The sequence below is a fragment of the Cavia porcellus genome, unplaced genomic scaffold (genome assembly GCF_034190915.1).
Source record: "Cavia porcellus strain 051 isolate PalLab524CR breed Dunkin Hartley unplaced genomic scaffold, mCavPor4.1 scaffold_3, whole genome shotgun sequence".
Taxonomy (NCBI): Eukaryota; Metazoa; Chordata; class Mammalia; order Rodentia; family Caviidae; genus Cavia; species Cavia porcellus.
Window position 1 is genome coordinate 68,570,145 of NW_026947486.1, and position 16,153 is coordinate 68,586,297.

Sequence of the window (16,153 nt, forward strand, 5' to 3'; positions counted from 1 at the left end):
ATATATATGTCTGCATAACTTTGACATGTACTCATCAGATATCTAGAAACTCTAACAGTCTGATGTAAATTTACAATTTAAAGATCCATTTCTTTAGAGTAGATCTTGCTTACCCATGTTTTTGCTTTTTGCATTTACATTTGCATTATCCATTGTCAATCATGGGCCAAAAATACTAAATGTAAAATTTCAAATGTAATAAATTCGTGAGTTTTAAGTTGTGTGTATTCAGAGTAACATGGTGAAATCTTCCCCTATTTCATTATATGTCACTTGGAATATGAATGTCCACCAGATTGATGCTGTATATGCTACCATCCAATTAATCACTTAGTAGCCACCTCATTTATCATATCTACTCTGGTGGTTGTATCACAGTGCTTGCCATCAAGTAATTATTATTTTACTTAATAATGGCCTCAAAGTACAGCAGTGTGATGCTGGAAGCTCAGATACATAAGAGAGAAGATATGAAGTGAAGTGGCTTATATAAGTGAAAAGATGAAATTTCTCAATTTAGGGGGAAAAGTCATGTACTGAGATTGCTAAGATCTACTCTAAAATGACTTTTTCCCCAGAAAAATAGTGATGAAGGCAATAGATATGTTATTTTTGAAGTGTCTTCCAGGGATTGAACTCACGACCTCGTGCTTGCCAGGCATGCACTTACACCACTGAACTAAATCTTTGGCCTTAGATATGTTATTTTTGTTGCATTATCTCAAACTGCAAAATTTGCTGCTAAAGGGTATAATAAGTACTTTTGTAAGTGGAAAAACAATTACATTTTAGATGGAGGTATGAATAATGAATATGGTCCAACAGATGTAAACATGTTGTAGTAAAAACCATTAAACCTATAAGAAGACTTCAACAAGGCATTTTCTGAAACAAATGACATCAAAATATTTACTACAATTATGAGATAGTTATGTAGATTCAGGAACAGAATTTGATTTAGAAATATAGGGTTTAGAAATATATGCAATATATAGGGGTTGGTATTGTGTGTGGTAACAGGTCCGTGCTTGGGGGATGTCTTAGAATGTATTCCCTGTGTATACAGGGGAAGAACTATATACATTTTCTGTGATTTTACTTTGGGGAAAATTGGAAGAAGAGTTTGAGGGGAGAACAGATAGAGAAAGTTGAAGTAAATTTATAATTCTAAGCTAACCTCTTTGGCTTGATAAAGTAGAGAAAAAAGAGTTCAGATGTGAAACAATGTAATTTGAAATGCTCAGTTTTGTGAAGGAAACACTGGAGCAAAGAGAGGCTGGGGCAGGTAAGTCACTTAAAATACTGTGATAACTATCTATATATATTACTTCATTTGATTCCAAAAAAAAAATACTATTTAAAACCCAAGGAGTTTTGTAAGGAAATAATAAGATAGGTTTGGTAACATACTGGAAATAAGATAAAGATATGAGGGTAATGAGACCAAAGACTAATAGTGTCATTGATAGGAATGGTGAGAGTAGGAGGAATTTTTTTTCTTGAAAGAGATCAAGCAAGTGAGAAGTAAAAAGGGTGAAAATTTTGAAATGTTTTAGGGGACAAAAGAAAATCTGAGGGAAAAATACCATATTGGCAACTAGAAGTAGAATATAGACAAGAAAATAATAATTTTGCGTTAATTGTTAGAGACGCTGTGTATATGAGTCATTTCTATATAAGGAGTATAATGGAATTTACTCCCAATACAGTGAAGACAAAGGGAATGGACTGGAGTTAGTAACTAAAATTTGAGTGATGGCTAGAGGAAATAGCAGGAGGAAGAAGGAACAGTGGAAAATCAAGGACAGAAAACACAAGAAACACAAAAGGAAAAGAACCTGACTGACTTTTGTACTAATTCACCAGTCCCTGACTAACTCTTTGGTTATGTGCGCAATCTCCTTAATTTCCCCAGGTGGATCCTTTGCTTTTCTTCCCATCCATTGTTTAATGGAGTCTCTTGAGCTTCAGAAAGTGTTATTCCTATTGTCTAAACCATTCTCAGTTCATGTTTCCCTACATCTATTCCCTTCTCCTTTGTATGTTCTTAGTATGATCAAGTGTATTTATTTGCAAAAAACTAAGTGATTTTGAATAACTAGAATTTCAATAATAGAGTATCTTTACTCTCCTATAGGGTCATCTGTAAGAACAAGTTTAGATAATCTACTTTGGGCTTTGGAAGCAATGAATGAATATTACACAAGTACATTTTAAAGCCCCTACTGTGTGATAAACTGCCTTGAATTAATGAGATTATTGTAAGTATATTAATATATAATATGAATAATAAATGGAGTGACATCATCCAGATTCATATGCATTCTTTCTATGTTTTTAAATGTCTTGCAAAGATTATGGCTGACTAAAGGCAGCAGTGCTGGTAGGATGCTTAAGAGACACGCATCAATACATGCAAGTACTTGGAAATTAAAGGTGAACAAAGACCCCAGTATAGGAAGACAACCTGAAGGACAAGCCCATCAGATACACTTCAGTATCATGGGTATTTAAGCAGGAAAGCTGGATCATTCACTGATTCTGGTACTTCTTATAATCCATGTCCAGTGAATATGCCATATTGAGAAAGAATCTGACAAACTGAGGGAAGGAGCTGGATCCAGCCATGCTACTGCAATTGGTGCCTAGCCTAACAATCACTAACCACCATTCAGTGCCTTTTAACTCACTTCCCACTGGGGAAGGAGCCGGCAAGCAAGATATTCATTGATCGGGACACTAGAGAAATGGAAAGCCAGAGAATCAGTTGAAGGGCAGTGATTGAATTAGTATTGGTGGGCTTTTGCAAATGATATAAACATGGGAAAAGTCCTGATTAGGAATCCAGAATCAGACTCAGAACACTGTGGCACAGTGATTGGGAAGAACGGGCAATAGTTGTGATCAATGTGATAAGAAGGACAAGAAAAACAATTGAGTAATAACAAAGTAAGCACTCACCCACACGTGAAAAAGTCTTGTGCCTGCAATCTACTCTCCATTCAGACATAGCAGATTGGAGTACCCACAGAGGAACCCTCCCATTGCCAGACAAAAGCTATTGAGCTCTGAGCCCTAGACACCACTGAATTACTGGACTGAATAGTTATTCTTTGTCAGGTACAAAAAAGGTGTATGACATGAGCAAAAGCCAGGTAAGAATGGCACAGAGAGTGGGCCTTGCACTCTCCCAGAGAAATATATAAAGAACAAATGTACATTGTATTATCATGGCAAGAAAGGTACAGAGATTAAGAACACCCTTCAAAAGGAAGTGGAAGATGGAGTACTTGACCAGTCTCACTGTTGCCTTATGCCCTCTGATACAATTAAATATATCTGATCATAAGTTGGAGGCAAAAAAAAACTTTCACTAGACATGTTCATAGGAGTGCAACTGAAATCAAGCAGGTCATTGCCTGTAGAGACAATGAGAAGCAGGCCCAGTGGTTTGTCTGGATACACAAGCAGCACAGGAAAAAAAGAAAAAGAAACTTTAGAATAACCACCTTGAGCATCATTAGACACATTCAACATCCTGGACTCATCCACTGAGGACTAGAACATCCATCATCCCAATTGCTGTGGGTCAAATTCTGTCTACAGCATAAATAGGACAGAGAATTCTTTATTTTTGTGTTTTACTCATACGAATGTATGCTATCCTTTTTCTCCTTTTTCTTTATTTTTGATCTATGTTAAGGTGCATGTACATGTGAAGAGGAGAATAAGATTTAATTGATGTGTTAGTTTAAATAACGTATTTTTCATGGGCATCTCAAGTCAACTCTATTATGATTTGTATCTAATCCCCACCAAGCCTCATGTGCTTATAGGCATGAATACACATCCATGAAATACTCCACTAATTAGTTTATTGCCAAATATGATTTTGGAAAGGAAAACCTGATTGGAAGAAGTGGGTCACTGGGAATGTGACCTGGAAGATTGTGTCTCCCTCCTCCTTTTCTTGATTTGTTTCTTTGCTACCTGTCTTCCATGCCATGATCGGCTTTGGCTCTGTCATGGCACATGTCTTAAAGTCATCTGACTATGATATGAAACATTTGCAAACTGTGAGCCAAAATAACATTTCCTACTTTAACTTGTGAATGTTGGGTATGTTTTCCCTTAAATGAGAAAGTAACTAAGATAAACCCTCACTGAAAGTTGTGGATAAAGGATTCAAAAAGAAGCTTTATATGAGATATTAATTGGAACTGACATTCTCACTTCTTCCCTCCATCACAATCTCAAATATATGTCCTTCCCTCTGTTTCTCTTTCCTCATGCTACAATGGTGTTTTAGTTTCTCAAATTCCCATCCGTTAACTCTCCACACCAGATACAAAAATAATATTAACTAAATTCTATTTCTTTTCTTTTTACATTTTCTGCCATTACTTTTCTACTCCTTTTCTTGTTTATGAGCTATTGTCTTCCTTTTATATTTTTCCCCTTTTCTTATTCTTTATATCTCAGCCCAGTTGTCATCATTACTAATCCATCATCTTCCTAAGCTAATGAAAAAAACTATGAAAAATTAAAAACTATGTTGTTAAAAATGTTCATATTACCCAAAGTAATATATTGATTATATACAACCACTATCAAAATCTAATGACATTTTAAACAAAATAAAGAATTTCATAAGATTTTAATAGAACCACAAAAGTCCTTAACAACAGCAATCTTGAAAAATTAAAAATTTAAAGGAATCACAATTCTACACTTAATAATAGTTTACAAAAAACAAAAATGCCACTGAGAACGTGGAGAAAAAGAATCCTTTAACATGGTTGGTAAGGATGTACATTGGTTCAACCATTGTAGAAAATAGTATGTATTTTTATCAGAATACTGAAACTGGAATTATCATAGACCCACTAATTTCACTAGTAGAGTGGTGGCAAACATATGGTATGCATGCCCCAACTGGCTGTTTGTAACCTTGAAACTTGTAAAAGGTTTTCCATAACTGCAACATGGAATGTATGTCCAATAGAAATGAAATCAAAATGTTAAGGAGGCATCTGCAATGCCATCTTTGCTACAACACTACTCACATTAACCAAGAAGAAGAGACAACTTAAAGATGCTTGATGAATGAATAAAGACAATGTTATATATGAGCAATGCATTATTTTTCAGCCTTAAAAACAGTGCAATATTTTTCATGACAACAAAAATGAAATGAGAGAATATTTTGTTAACTCAAATAAGTCAGAACATAAGTGCTGTATTGTTTCTTTTCTATGTGGATTTTTAATATGTTATCTCATAGAATTTGGTGGAATGGTGGTTACAGTGGTCAGGGACAGTAGGAAGGGGAAGGGAGGGATTAAATTAATAGTGAGCACCAAATTATAGTTAGATATAAGAAAGAAGTTTTGTATGTTAATTTATGAGAGGATAACTAGAGTTAACAGTAATATATTGCATGTTTCTAAAAGGTAGAAGGATTTTCACCACAAAGAAGTAATTGTTTGAGACCAATATATTTAACCTGATTTAAAAATTACACAATTGAACTTTAACCTATCCCATTAATACAAACAGCTTTTGTGTTTTCATCTATCAGTTAAAATAGTCAGTACAAAAAAAACAGTATATCAATCTTGTATATTGATTTATCAAGTAAAAGAACTATCAAAAGACCAAAACTGGTAAAGACAAAACTCAAACTAGGTAAATTCACGTTGTAGTGGAAGACTTCAATACATCTCAGAAAGAAGTAATAGAACAGGCTCTAATAAACACTTGTAGAATGCTCCATTCAACAGCAGTAGAATACATATAATTTCAAGTGCTTGTGAGATCTACACCAATGAAGATCCTATCCTGGCCATAAAACAAACCTGAACAAAATTTAAGGACATAAAATCATTCAAGGGGTGTTTTAAGACAACACTTGTATCGTAATGCATATTAGTAATAAAAGGAAAATATTAATGCACTTCTAAATTCACTTTTTTATTTTAAAGGACTAAATTTACTTTTTTTATTTTAAAGGAATTAAAACAGAGAAATGAAACGAAACAGTGATAAGACAGTAGAAAATCTACAACAGTTACAATACTGCATATTGTTGTTGTCTAAATAGTTGTTCAGACTATCAGTTTTAGGCTTGCAAAGTAAATCAAACAACATAAGCCTTAGGTTTTTTCCCTATTTCAGTTATTATCATCTCAGCCTGAATTCCTCTGAAAAAGCCAGTAGCCTGCAGGGGTGAGAGGTCTCCTTTATCAGCCAGTGCATCAGCTGTATCACAGGAGGTGGATGGTGGTCTCATTCTTGGCTGTCCCTGGCTGGCAGGGCTGCTCCTGCCATGTGAGCGGCTTTGTAGTTTGTTCTTGTTTCTCACCAGTCAGCAGGCCTGCCATTGGTACACAGGGGGCTCACACTTCTAAATTTAATAAAACAATTATCACTAAAATATGCATCAACTATATATAAAGGGAATAAGAACATGGTTGTAAATGAAAATTGTAATACAACATTTCTTATTTTTTGACCAACAATGAATATGATTTTTAAAAGATAACAGAAATATTAATCTTTTATAATTATATATCTTCTGCATTCTTCACACATCATAAAAATGATTTGGTTTAGCTTTCAAATATCACATAACAAAAAACCAAACACGACAGAGAGGGAAGCTGCTGCTGTGGTTTGCAGAAAAGGTCTGCTCAGGAGCAGACGCTGCAGGGTGGCTGCTGAAAGCTCCTTTCATGTGCATGACGGTGGTCTTCTTGGCTACAGTACAAGTGCTTGTGCAACAAGTATAAAATACAAGCCTTTAAACACATAGGTCAGTTTTTTAGCTTTTGTAAATTTTAAAACAAAAAGGATAAATAAGGCACTGTACTTTTTAAAACAAAAACTGCTTGGTTCCAAGTTTAAAACCCAAGGAACAACCAGAATATAATATATAACTTCCCTTACTCAACCTCAGAGAAGGACTCTACAAGTTCCCTTTTCTACCTGAGATGCATTTTCTGACATTTCAAATTGTGGTGTTTTCTATTAATTGTAATTTGAAAGGCTTGATAAGCTTACAAAAGCAATTTAGATAATGCAAAATAAAAGGTTACTTCTATAGAACGGTTTCATTCTTGGCTGCCATCCTTCCATCACTTTGCATCCAAACGTCTCCGTTTGCTGTGGGAAGAGTCCAGCTTTGCCTTGAGCTTTCGCTTCCTCTGGGCCACACTGTTCTCTGGGCCTTTTGTCAAGGGTCTGGTCCGAGTGTTCCCACTGCTTGGTTTCCTGTTGGTGGCTTTCTGGGGCCTGGAAGAGGATTCACCTGACCCCTTTTGCTTTGCAGGTTTCATCAGTGCTTCTGAGGTGGCAGGTTGGGCAGTTCGTTTGTTGGTATTTTCTTTTTCTTTCCTGGAGGGCAGGCAGCTCTTCCCAGAGGACTTTTTAGGGATCTTCACTTTATTCTCTTTCAAAGACATTTTTTTCGGCAGTTGGCTGACTTTGTCTCTTACAGATGGCTTCTTGGTGGAAGAGGTTTTGGTGGGTCCTTCAGCATGCTTTTCTTTGCCAGCTTTCACTCTCAGGGCCTTATCCTTACTATCCTGAGTGCTGTTGCCTTCTGTTCTTTTGCGTTTACTCTGAACTTTGGCTTTGCAAGATTTCAGACATCTGCTTTCCTTTCCTTCCCTTCATTCCTTCAGTACTTTTGGGCTTAATGGGAAACCCATCTGCACCCACCTGGAGGGCGAGCTTGGGGGACATCAGAGGGTTGATGCACACACTTTTACGATTCTGCTTACTTTCCACTGCCACACTCACAGGGCTGTCCACTTTCTCATTCTTGATCAATCGCTGTTGGGCTCTGAGCTTTCCTTGAATATTAGAATATTTCCTGAGGATTCGTGTACAGGCTGGAGTGGGCAGGTTTGTGGGAGGGTGGCTATTTCTATCTTCTATGACTTCCTCTATGTTGTCTTCAGAATTAGGGCTGAGGCTGACATCACTGCTATCCTCTGGCTCTGGTTGGTCAAGATTTTCTCGAAATTTAGCACAGAGTTTTTGCATTTTCCAATTATTCTTAGCAGAAGTAGCTTCAGGAAATTTCTTTAAGTGTTTTTTCAAGCGTTCAGCCTGCAATGAACTCGGATACAGGCTGGAAGGAGAGTATTTCTGTAGAGGATGCTTGACAGGGGGAATGTCCCCTGGAAGATGAGTATTAAGCTTCTTCACAATGACCAGAGACCGGGTTTCAGTTGTCTCTAAGAACCATTTACAAACATTAGATAATTTAAAGTCTGTCATAAATAACATCTGAACAGGAGAAAAGTTCTGAGCTTCTAATGAACCCTTACATTTCCGTGACCTTTTCTTGCTTTTCCAAATCTCCTTCAGTTTATCGGACCTGTTCCTTGCTCTTGGTGTTGGCTGTGCTTCTTTATCCAATTGGATCCAGCCCTTCTGAACTTTCATGTACTGGGCATTAAAGTTAGCGATCAGCTCCTGGTTCTCCTCTTCTGCACACCACTCCACAAACTTTGGCTGTTCATCTACCACTGCATCCACATCCTCATCTATGGGATCTGCACTCTCAGGAGCTTCATTTTCCTTTGGCATTGGGTTTACCAATGTGGCTTCCTTTTCTGAAGTCACTTTTGTAGTATCCAAAGAGTCCCGAGAGTTAGTATGTCTCAAGTTGTAGTTTGAAGAGGTCAATTGTTTAGGTCTCACTACTAATTTTGGTGGACTAGCAGCATCACCACTTTGACTACTTGACATCTCAACTGAGCTGGATGGGGCCTGGTTAGCATCATCTTTATGCTGGGTGGCCTCATAGTCTATATCATTTACAACTGCCTCCACATTCTGTGTGGGAATATGTCCTGGCTTCTCATTTGACTGCTCTGGGTCCTTCTTACACAGAATACTTTCTGAGAACACATGAGTATCTTTCTCACTCATCTTAGACTGGACATAGATTTCTAGTCTTTCTCCAGGCAGTGACTGGCCAATCGTGGTTATGGGATCTCTGGTTGGAGAGATCTCCCTTTGTTCACTCTTGACTTCTTTTGTCAGCATGTTTTTAAAAGTTTGCCTTGCAATAATGCTACTTCCTCTACTCTCCTGCTCAACATCTTTTTCAGAGGGGCATTCACTGACATTTGGGTTTTCAGTTTCTTCTAGAACTTCTGTATGGAAATTGTCATTTAGAAAGCCCTCAGGTGTTGTCCCAGCAGGGTTGTCTTCTTTTTTAGAATACTTTGCTCTAGAACTTATTAGAAACTCTGATCTCAGGACAAGTAGATGAAGAATCTGAACTTTGATTTCTTAGGTACCTACCAACAGAGGACAAATCTGAAGGCTGACTTCTTAAGCACCTATCAGAGGCCTCGGGGAACTTTTTACCTTTTTTCTTCTTGTCCAGATTTTCTTCAGGTGAATCAATGTTTGGATCACAGGTATTTTTTTCTGAAGATTTTACAGCACTTTCTTCTCCCTCTGGATATACTCTACCACTCATTGCCTCACCTCTTGCCACCGCATCAGGGGTTTCATTCTGAAAAGTGCTGATTGCCTCCAAGTATGGCTCAGTATGTAGTTCTTGAATAGCTTCAGTCCCAGCTTCAGTACTGAAGCTCTGCTTGTGCTGAACTGGTCCCAGATTCAGAGAGGGCTCCCAGCCCACAGAAGAACTTCGATTTTCTGGGCACAGAGGATTTTCTTCTCTACTGACTGTTTCCAGGAGAGACTGAGGCCTATAATGGACTTCTTTACTGCCTCCCCCAGAAATGCTTTCAGTTGGGGAAATCAAGTGGCAGTCCTGGGGTACACGTATCTCCTCCACATCTAGCAAGGCAACTGGTTGTCGGTCTTGTTCAGGAGGAGATACCACATTTTCTATGGGAGCTGAAATGGTTCTGCCTTCTGGCACATCCTCTTCAGGAAGCCAAGCAGACAAAGGACACACCAAGCTAGGGTTTGTTGTCTCCACCAACCTAGGAGAGCTGCTGGGATTTGGTTCCTCTGCTGTGTGGCAAACCTCAGGCTCTTGAGACTCTTTTGCAGAAGAAGTGTCTTCACTTCCCTCCTTGAAAGAAATTATTTCCTTAGAAGGTTCTTCAACGTTATCTTCTCTGGGAAGCTGCATATCACCTACATGCCTAGGGGCTGAAGTTGTAAAGGTCTGCTTGGGAGTTACATTATTAACCTCTGATGCTAGTAATGAGCATCTTGCTTTATCCTGGGTGTGTATATTTCTGGCCAGTGTGCGAACAGTTGGCAGCTCACAACAATCACCATTGAAAAAGTATCCTCGAGTACTCTTTCTGGCTGTTTTCCGAGAAGATAACACAGATCTCTGATTCTCAAAGTAGCATTCTGTTATAAACAACATCACACTGGTTAACTGATATAAACAACATCACACTGGTTATCATAATCATTTATCCTCAACCCTGATGCTTTTTTACTTTTTCGTGCTGTCTTGATGGAAGCTGGTATCATCTTGGTTTGTGAGTGTCCATTAGATGTTTTATGTACAGATGACATGGAGCTAAGGGCTAACCAACTATCCTTGGAATGATCAAATTGGCCCTTGTCACTGGGATATGAATGGTAACCCATCTTATTTCTTCCTAGTGAGTGAAGATGGTTCTCTTGCTTTGACCTTGCATCTTGTTCACCTGCCTCTAAATCCTGGTGCAATGATGTTTTTGAGCTACACTCTAAATCATTCTCTTTGTCAGAAGTTTTAGGTGAGTTTCCTACAAACCCTGAGTCCCATGTCTCTTTTGATAAAGATTTGAGTGAATTTCTTTGAGAAACAATAGTGCTATTGCTCTCCTCACTATTCTCAGCTGCCACTTTGACTGTAATCAGATTTTCTACTAAAGCTGAACTCTGCATATGATCTTTACCATCCTCACATGTTTTCACACTTGGGTCTTGCTCTTGTCCAGTGGTTTGCTCCTCCAAGCTTTTAAAGACATGGTGGGAGTTCAGTGAGGAAGAATTAGATGCAGTGAGGTAACCCAGAGTAGAACTATCTGTTGAACTACCAGAATAAAGTTGAGTGGCTGGAAGTTCAGAGGAATCGTTCTGGACAACCGTCAAGGCATTCTCTCTTCTATCTACAGTTTGTCTCAGAAGGAGTCTCCTTCAGGGTTTGTTCTGTCACACGCAGAGGGCTGTGAGAGCCCAGTGAGTCTGTGAACAAATCTACAGAAGTAGGAGACTTCCTATTGAGGCACATAGCATCAGTTTCCTTGTATCTGCTGCTTAGCTGGGCACAGCCAGCATTGCAAGATGACGCATCCATTGCTCCAGAATCTAAAGATTGCAGGTCCTCAGTGTCTGGCTGAGATTCAGTGTACAGGTCGCTCAGAACATGAATGAATTGCTTTTGATGATGAGTGCAGAGTATGACCATAAACTTCTCCAGGGGGGACTTCCACTGATCGTTAGAATCTACTGCTAGTGTTTCTGTTGAGTTCTCACCATTCCCTTGAGTACTAGAGCAGCCTGGAGAATGGCTCAGGGAAGTGTTGCCAGCACATGGACTTTTCTTAGTGGAAAGATCAAGTACACCGTCTTGTTCACTAGGTTCTGACTGAAACTTTCTGACAGTAAGGTCCAGAGGTGAGTCTTGGTCAGCCATGAGAAGTTTGCTGAGCACAGGGTTCGGAGTAGTTGCAGCCGTTGGAGAGGTGGTGACTGGAGATGGTTTCGGCAGGCTTTGGTTCTTTGTGCTATTGGGCTGGCTGGGGTCCTGAGTAGAGCTATTTTTTGAGGTATATTCAGCAGCAAATTGTTGGATCATTCGCTGCATGATCTCATGGGCCACTAGGGGAAAATTGGGGTCGGAGACCCAAGAACTGTCTTTTCTATAAAAGACTGCATTGAGGAACTCCTCTGCTTGTTTCTCGAATCGGATGATTTTTGCTTGCTCTTGTTTAAGCAGAGCTTCTTGCCCAGCTCCCGAAGCTGGTTCATCCAGGCGGACTAAGTGTCCCTTTACTTTATCTCTTCTCAAGCAACAGAACAGACAATTTTCATCAAAAGTCCAATCAGAAATGCTTTCAGGCTCAAACTCTTTAAATAAGCTGAGATCTTTTAATAATGTAGGTCTAAACAGCCCTTCAAGAATAGTTTCAAATCTTTTCGGAGGGGGATTAAATATATGAGTTAAGCCCTTATGGTCCCGCCAGCCGCCGAACAGAGAGAAACGGGACCCGTGCGTCGAGGATGAACTCCCCGGCCGCCGCTGCAGCCGCGGCCCCCCCCCACCCCCGCGGCCATGACACCCCACTTGGTTCAGTCAGGCAGACCCGGGGCCTGTGACAGCTCCGGCTCCCCCCGCCCCCATCTCCCAACATTTCTAAAGTTTCAGGGTGAACTGAAAGCTGTGTCAGGAGAGATTTCATAGCACTAAATAATTGTACTGGAAAAGTAGTATTTGAAATCAATAAAATCTCATATCCCAGAAAACTGTCAAATAAGAGTGAAATATGCACAAATTCAAAACCAACAATTGGAAGAAAATGTCAAATGTATGCTCATAAATGAATGAAATTAAAATCAAAATCAATTAAAAAATGCTTCCTTATAAATGTTCATAAAATTGTTAACTCTTCAGCATGTCAAACAAAAAATGATGAAAATTATCAAATATCAGAAATAAAACAGTATAGTACTGAAATCTTCATATATATCAAATAATAAGACACAGTATGAACTACTGTAGACACACACATTTGGCAACTAGAATGACCACCAGTTACCACAAGTAATGTTGCAACAATTAAAAGTTCGAATTTGTAACTAAATAGATGCAAAAAAACAATTTTTTGGTAAACTTAGTTTAAATGTTGTGTTCTAATAAATATATAAAGAAGCCTAGCAACACCAGAATGGCTCACAGGTGTTTGCATTCGCCTTGTGATCCAAAAGTGTGCAAAATGAATTCCAGCCCACAGGGAAGTTTTGAAACATCGCCAAAATCACAGACATATAGGAAAACAACAAAATGAAACAGCAAAATGCAATATCAAACCTCCAGACCAACCCAAACAAGCCTTGGAGACATGGGCATAGAAGAAAATGTAAGCCAAACACCTGAATTTAGTGAAATGATAACAACAAAATAAAGAAGCAACTCCAGGAAGCCATTAAACAACTGAGATCAGAAACAACCTCCCAGGTAAAAGAAGAAATGATAAATGTAATGAAAGAAATACCGAACACATCTAAAGAAGATATAGTTAAAAAATCAGAGGAACAATGCAAAAAGATGGCAAGCTTAAATGAGCAATGCAACAAATAAACAAAATGAATGAAACAGATTCAAAGAGACATCCAGAAAATCAAAAATTCAATTGAAAGTTGACAACCACCTCAATGAAAGTGAAGATACACTTTCAGACCTCGAAAAAAAGATTGCAGCTAGTGAAGAAGAAAGGAAATATTTTTAAAAAATAACAAAGAATCAGGAAATAATAATTCAACAGCTGCAAGACAATGCAAAGAAAAACAATGTAAGATTGATAGAGATAAACAAAAAAGAACAGGACAACATAAATGATATTCAGAGGCTATTTACAGAAGAAATAGACAAAAATTTCCCAAACATGAGAATATAAACTTGAACACAGATAAGTGAGGCATATGGAACTCCAAATTGCCATAACCAAAATAAAACTACATGCACACATATAATAATCAACATCCCATAAATCCAACATAAGAACAGAGTATTAAGAGCTGTTAGAGAAAAGGCAGATCATCTATAAAGAAAAACTTACCAGAATCCCCATAGACTACTCAACAAAAGCAATGAGGTAAAATAGTTCATGGAGTGAAGTATTTCAGATCCTAAAGGAAAATGACTTCCAACCCAGATAGATGTACCCTGCAAAACTGTCCTGCAAATTGATGGAGAAATAGCATACTTCTATGACAAAGAACAGCTGAAGAAATTCGTGAACATGAAAATAACCCTGCAAATAACACTGAAAAATATTGTAGATAGTCAGGAAAAAACACTATGCAAGGCAAACAATTAAAAACAGTGGAAAGATAAAGTACCAACAGAAGAAAGAAAACATGTAAAAAATAAACCAATATATATCAGTTATAACTATTAATATAAATGGCCTCAATTCACCAATTAAAAGAAACAGACTGGCAGAATGGATGAAAAAACAAAATCCAACTGCATGCTGTAGACAAGAAACTGTTTAAATCAAAAAGAAACTCATAGACTGAAAGACAAAAGTTGGAAAACAATACGTAAGGCATCAGTGCCCCCCCCCAAAAAAGAAGGGGTAATTAATCTATTTACAGACAATGTGAACTTCAAATCAAGAATGATCAATGAGATGAAGAAGGTCACTACATACTTCTTAGGGGAAAATTAAAGAAGAAGTGATAACAGTTTTAAATATCTATGCACCAAATTTGGGAGCACAGGGATATACAAAACAAACATCAATAGTTATAAAAAACCTAATGAAATAAAAAACAATTATATAATATACAATAATAAAAAACAATTATAACAGGAGACCTTTACATGCCATTGACAAAAACAGACAGATCAACTAGACAGAAAATCAGCAAAGAAATAATAGAACAGAATCACACCTGTGAACAAATGGACTTGGTGAATATATATAGTGTTCCATGCAAGAACATCAGAATATATAATTTTCTCAACATCACATGGGATGTTCTCTAAAAGAGACCACATACTAGACCACAGAACATATTTAAGTAAATGCAAAAGAATTGAAATTACCCCATGCATGTTATCAGATCACAACACCATAAAACTAGAAATTAATGACAAAAGAAACTGCAAAATCACCAAAACATATGGAAATTGAATAACACACTCCTGAGTAATCAGTGGGTCACAGGGGAAATTAAAGAAGAAATTAAACAACATCTACAAGCAAATGAAAATACAGGTACAACTTACTGTAACCTGTGGGATGCAATGAAAGCAGTGCTCAGAGGGAAACTTATGATGAATTCCCCACATCGGGAAAACAGAACAAACACAAATAAATAAACACATATTACAACTCAAATATCTACAAAAAGAAGAGCAAATCAAGCCCAAAGCCAAAAGAAAGGAGAAAATTATAAAGATCAGAGTAGAAATCAATGCAATATAGACTAAGAAAACAATACAAAGAATCAATGAATCAAAGGGCTGGTTCTTTGAAAGAATATATAAAATTGACAAGCCATTAGCCAATCTAATTTAAAAAAGGAAAGAAAAAATTAATGAAACAAAGACAGAAAAGAATGAAATCAGCACACACTTTGGAAATAAAGAATATCATCAATAGCTATTTTTAAAACGTCTACTCTCATAGGCTTAATAACAGTAGAAATGGACAGATTACTAGAAACATACGAATTACCAAAGCTGGATCAAGAGTATGGAAATCTACTGAATGACCTAATTCCAATTAATGAAATTGAAATTAGAACCCTATATCAAAGAAAATGTCAGGTCCTGATGGATTCACTGCGACATTCTACAAGATATTCAAAGAAGACCTAATGCTAACACTTCTCAGACTTTTCAATGAAATTGAAAGGAAGCAATTCTCCATAATTCATTCTTGAAATCAAGTATTACTCTAATACCAAAACTAGAGAAAGACCCAACCAAAAAAAGAGAACTAAAGTCCAGTCTCCCTAATGAACATAGATACAAAAATTCTCAGTAAAATATTGGCAAACAGAATGTAGCAAATCATAAAGATTATACTCCACAACCAAGTGAGTTTCATCCAAAGAATGCAGTAATGGTTCACATATGCAAAGCAATAAGTGGAACGCACCATATCAATAGAGTAAAAAACAAGAATCACATGATCATTTCTATACATGCAGAAAAAGCTTTTGATAAGGTCCAGAGGAACAATGCAAAAAGATGATTAGCTTATTATTCATGATTAGCTTACAGAAAATTGGAATAGATGGCCTTTACTTCAATATGATAAAAGTCATCTATGACAAACCAACAGCCAGAATTATATTAAATGACCAAAAACTGAAGGACTTTACTCTAAAAACAGGAACAAGACAAGGATGTCCATTATCACCACTCCTATTCTATAGCGCTGGAAATACTATCCAGAACAATTAGACAAGAGAG

The 16,153-nt window shown here is 37.4% G+C and overlaps 1 protein-coding gene across 1 annotated transcript; it reads right to left on the reverse strand.

The window, feature by feature from the left end:
- Positions 1 to 6,582: 6,582 nt before the first annotated feature.
- Positions 6,583 to 12,221, reverse strand: LOC100723167 (uncharacterized). The gene is given in 5 exon segments (XM_013150233.3): positions 6,583 to 7,638; positions 7,640 to 9,255; positions 9,257 to 10,366; positions 10,369 to 11,119; positions 11,121 to 12,221. Coding segments are annotated over 5 exon segments (4,668 nt in total). The 5' UTR covers positions 11,810 to 12,221; the 3' UTR covers positions 6,583 to 7,136.
- Positions 12,222 to 16,153: the final 3,932 nt, after the last annotated feature.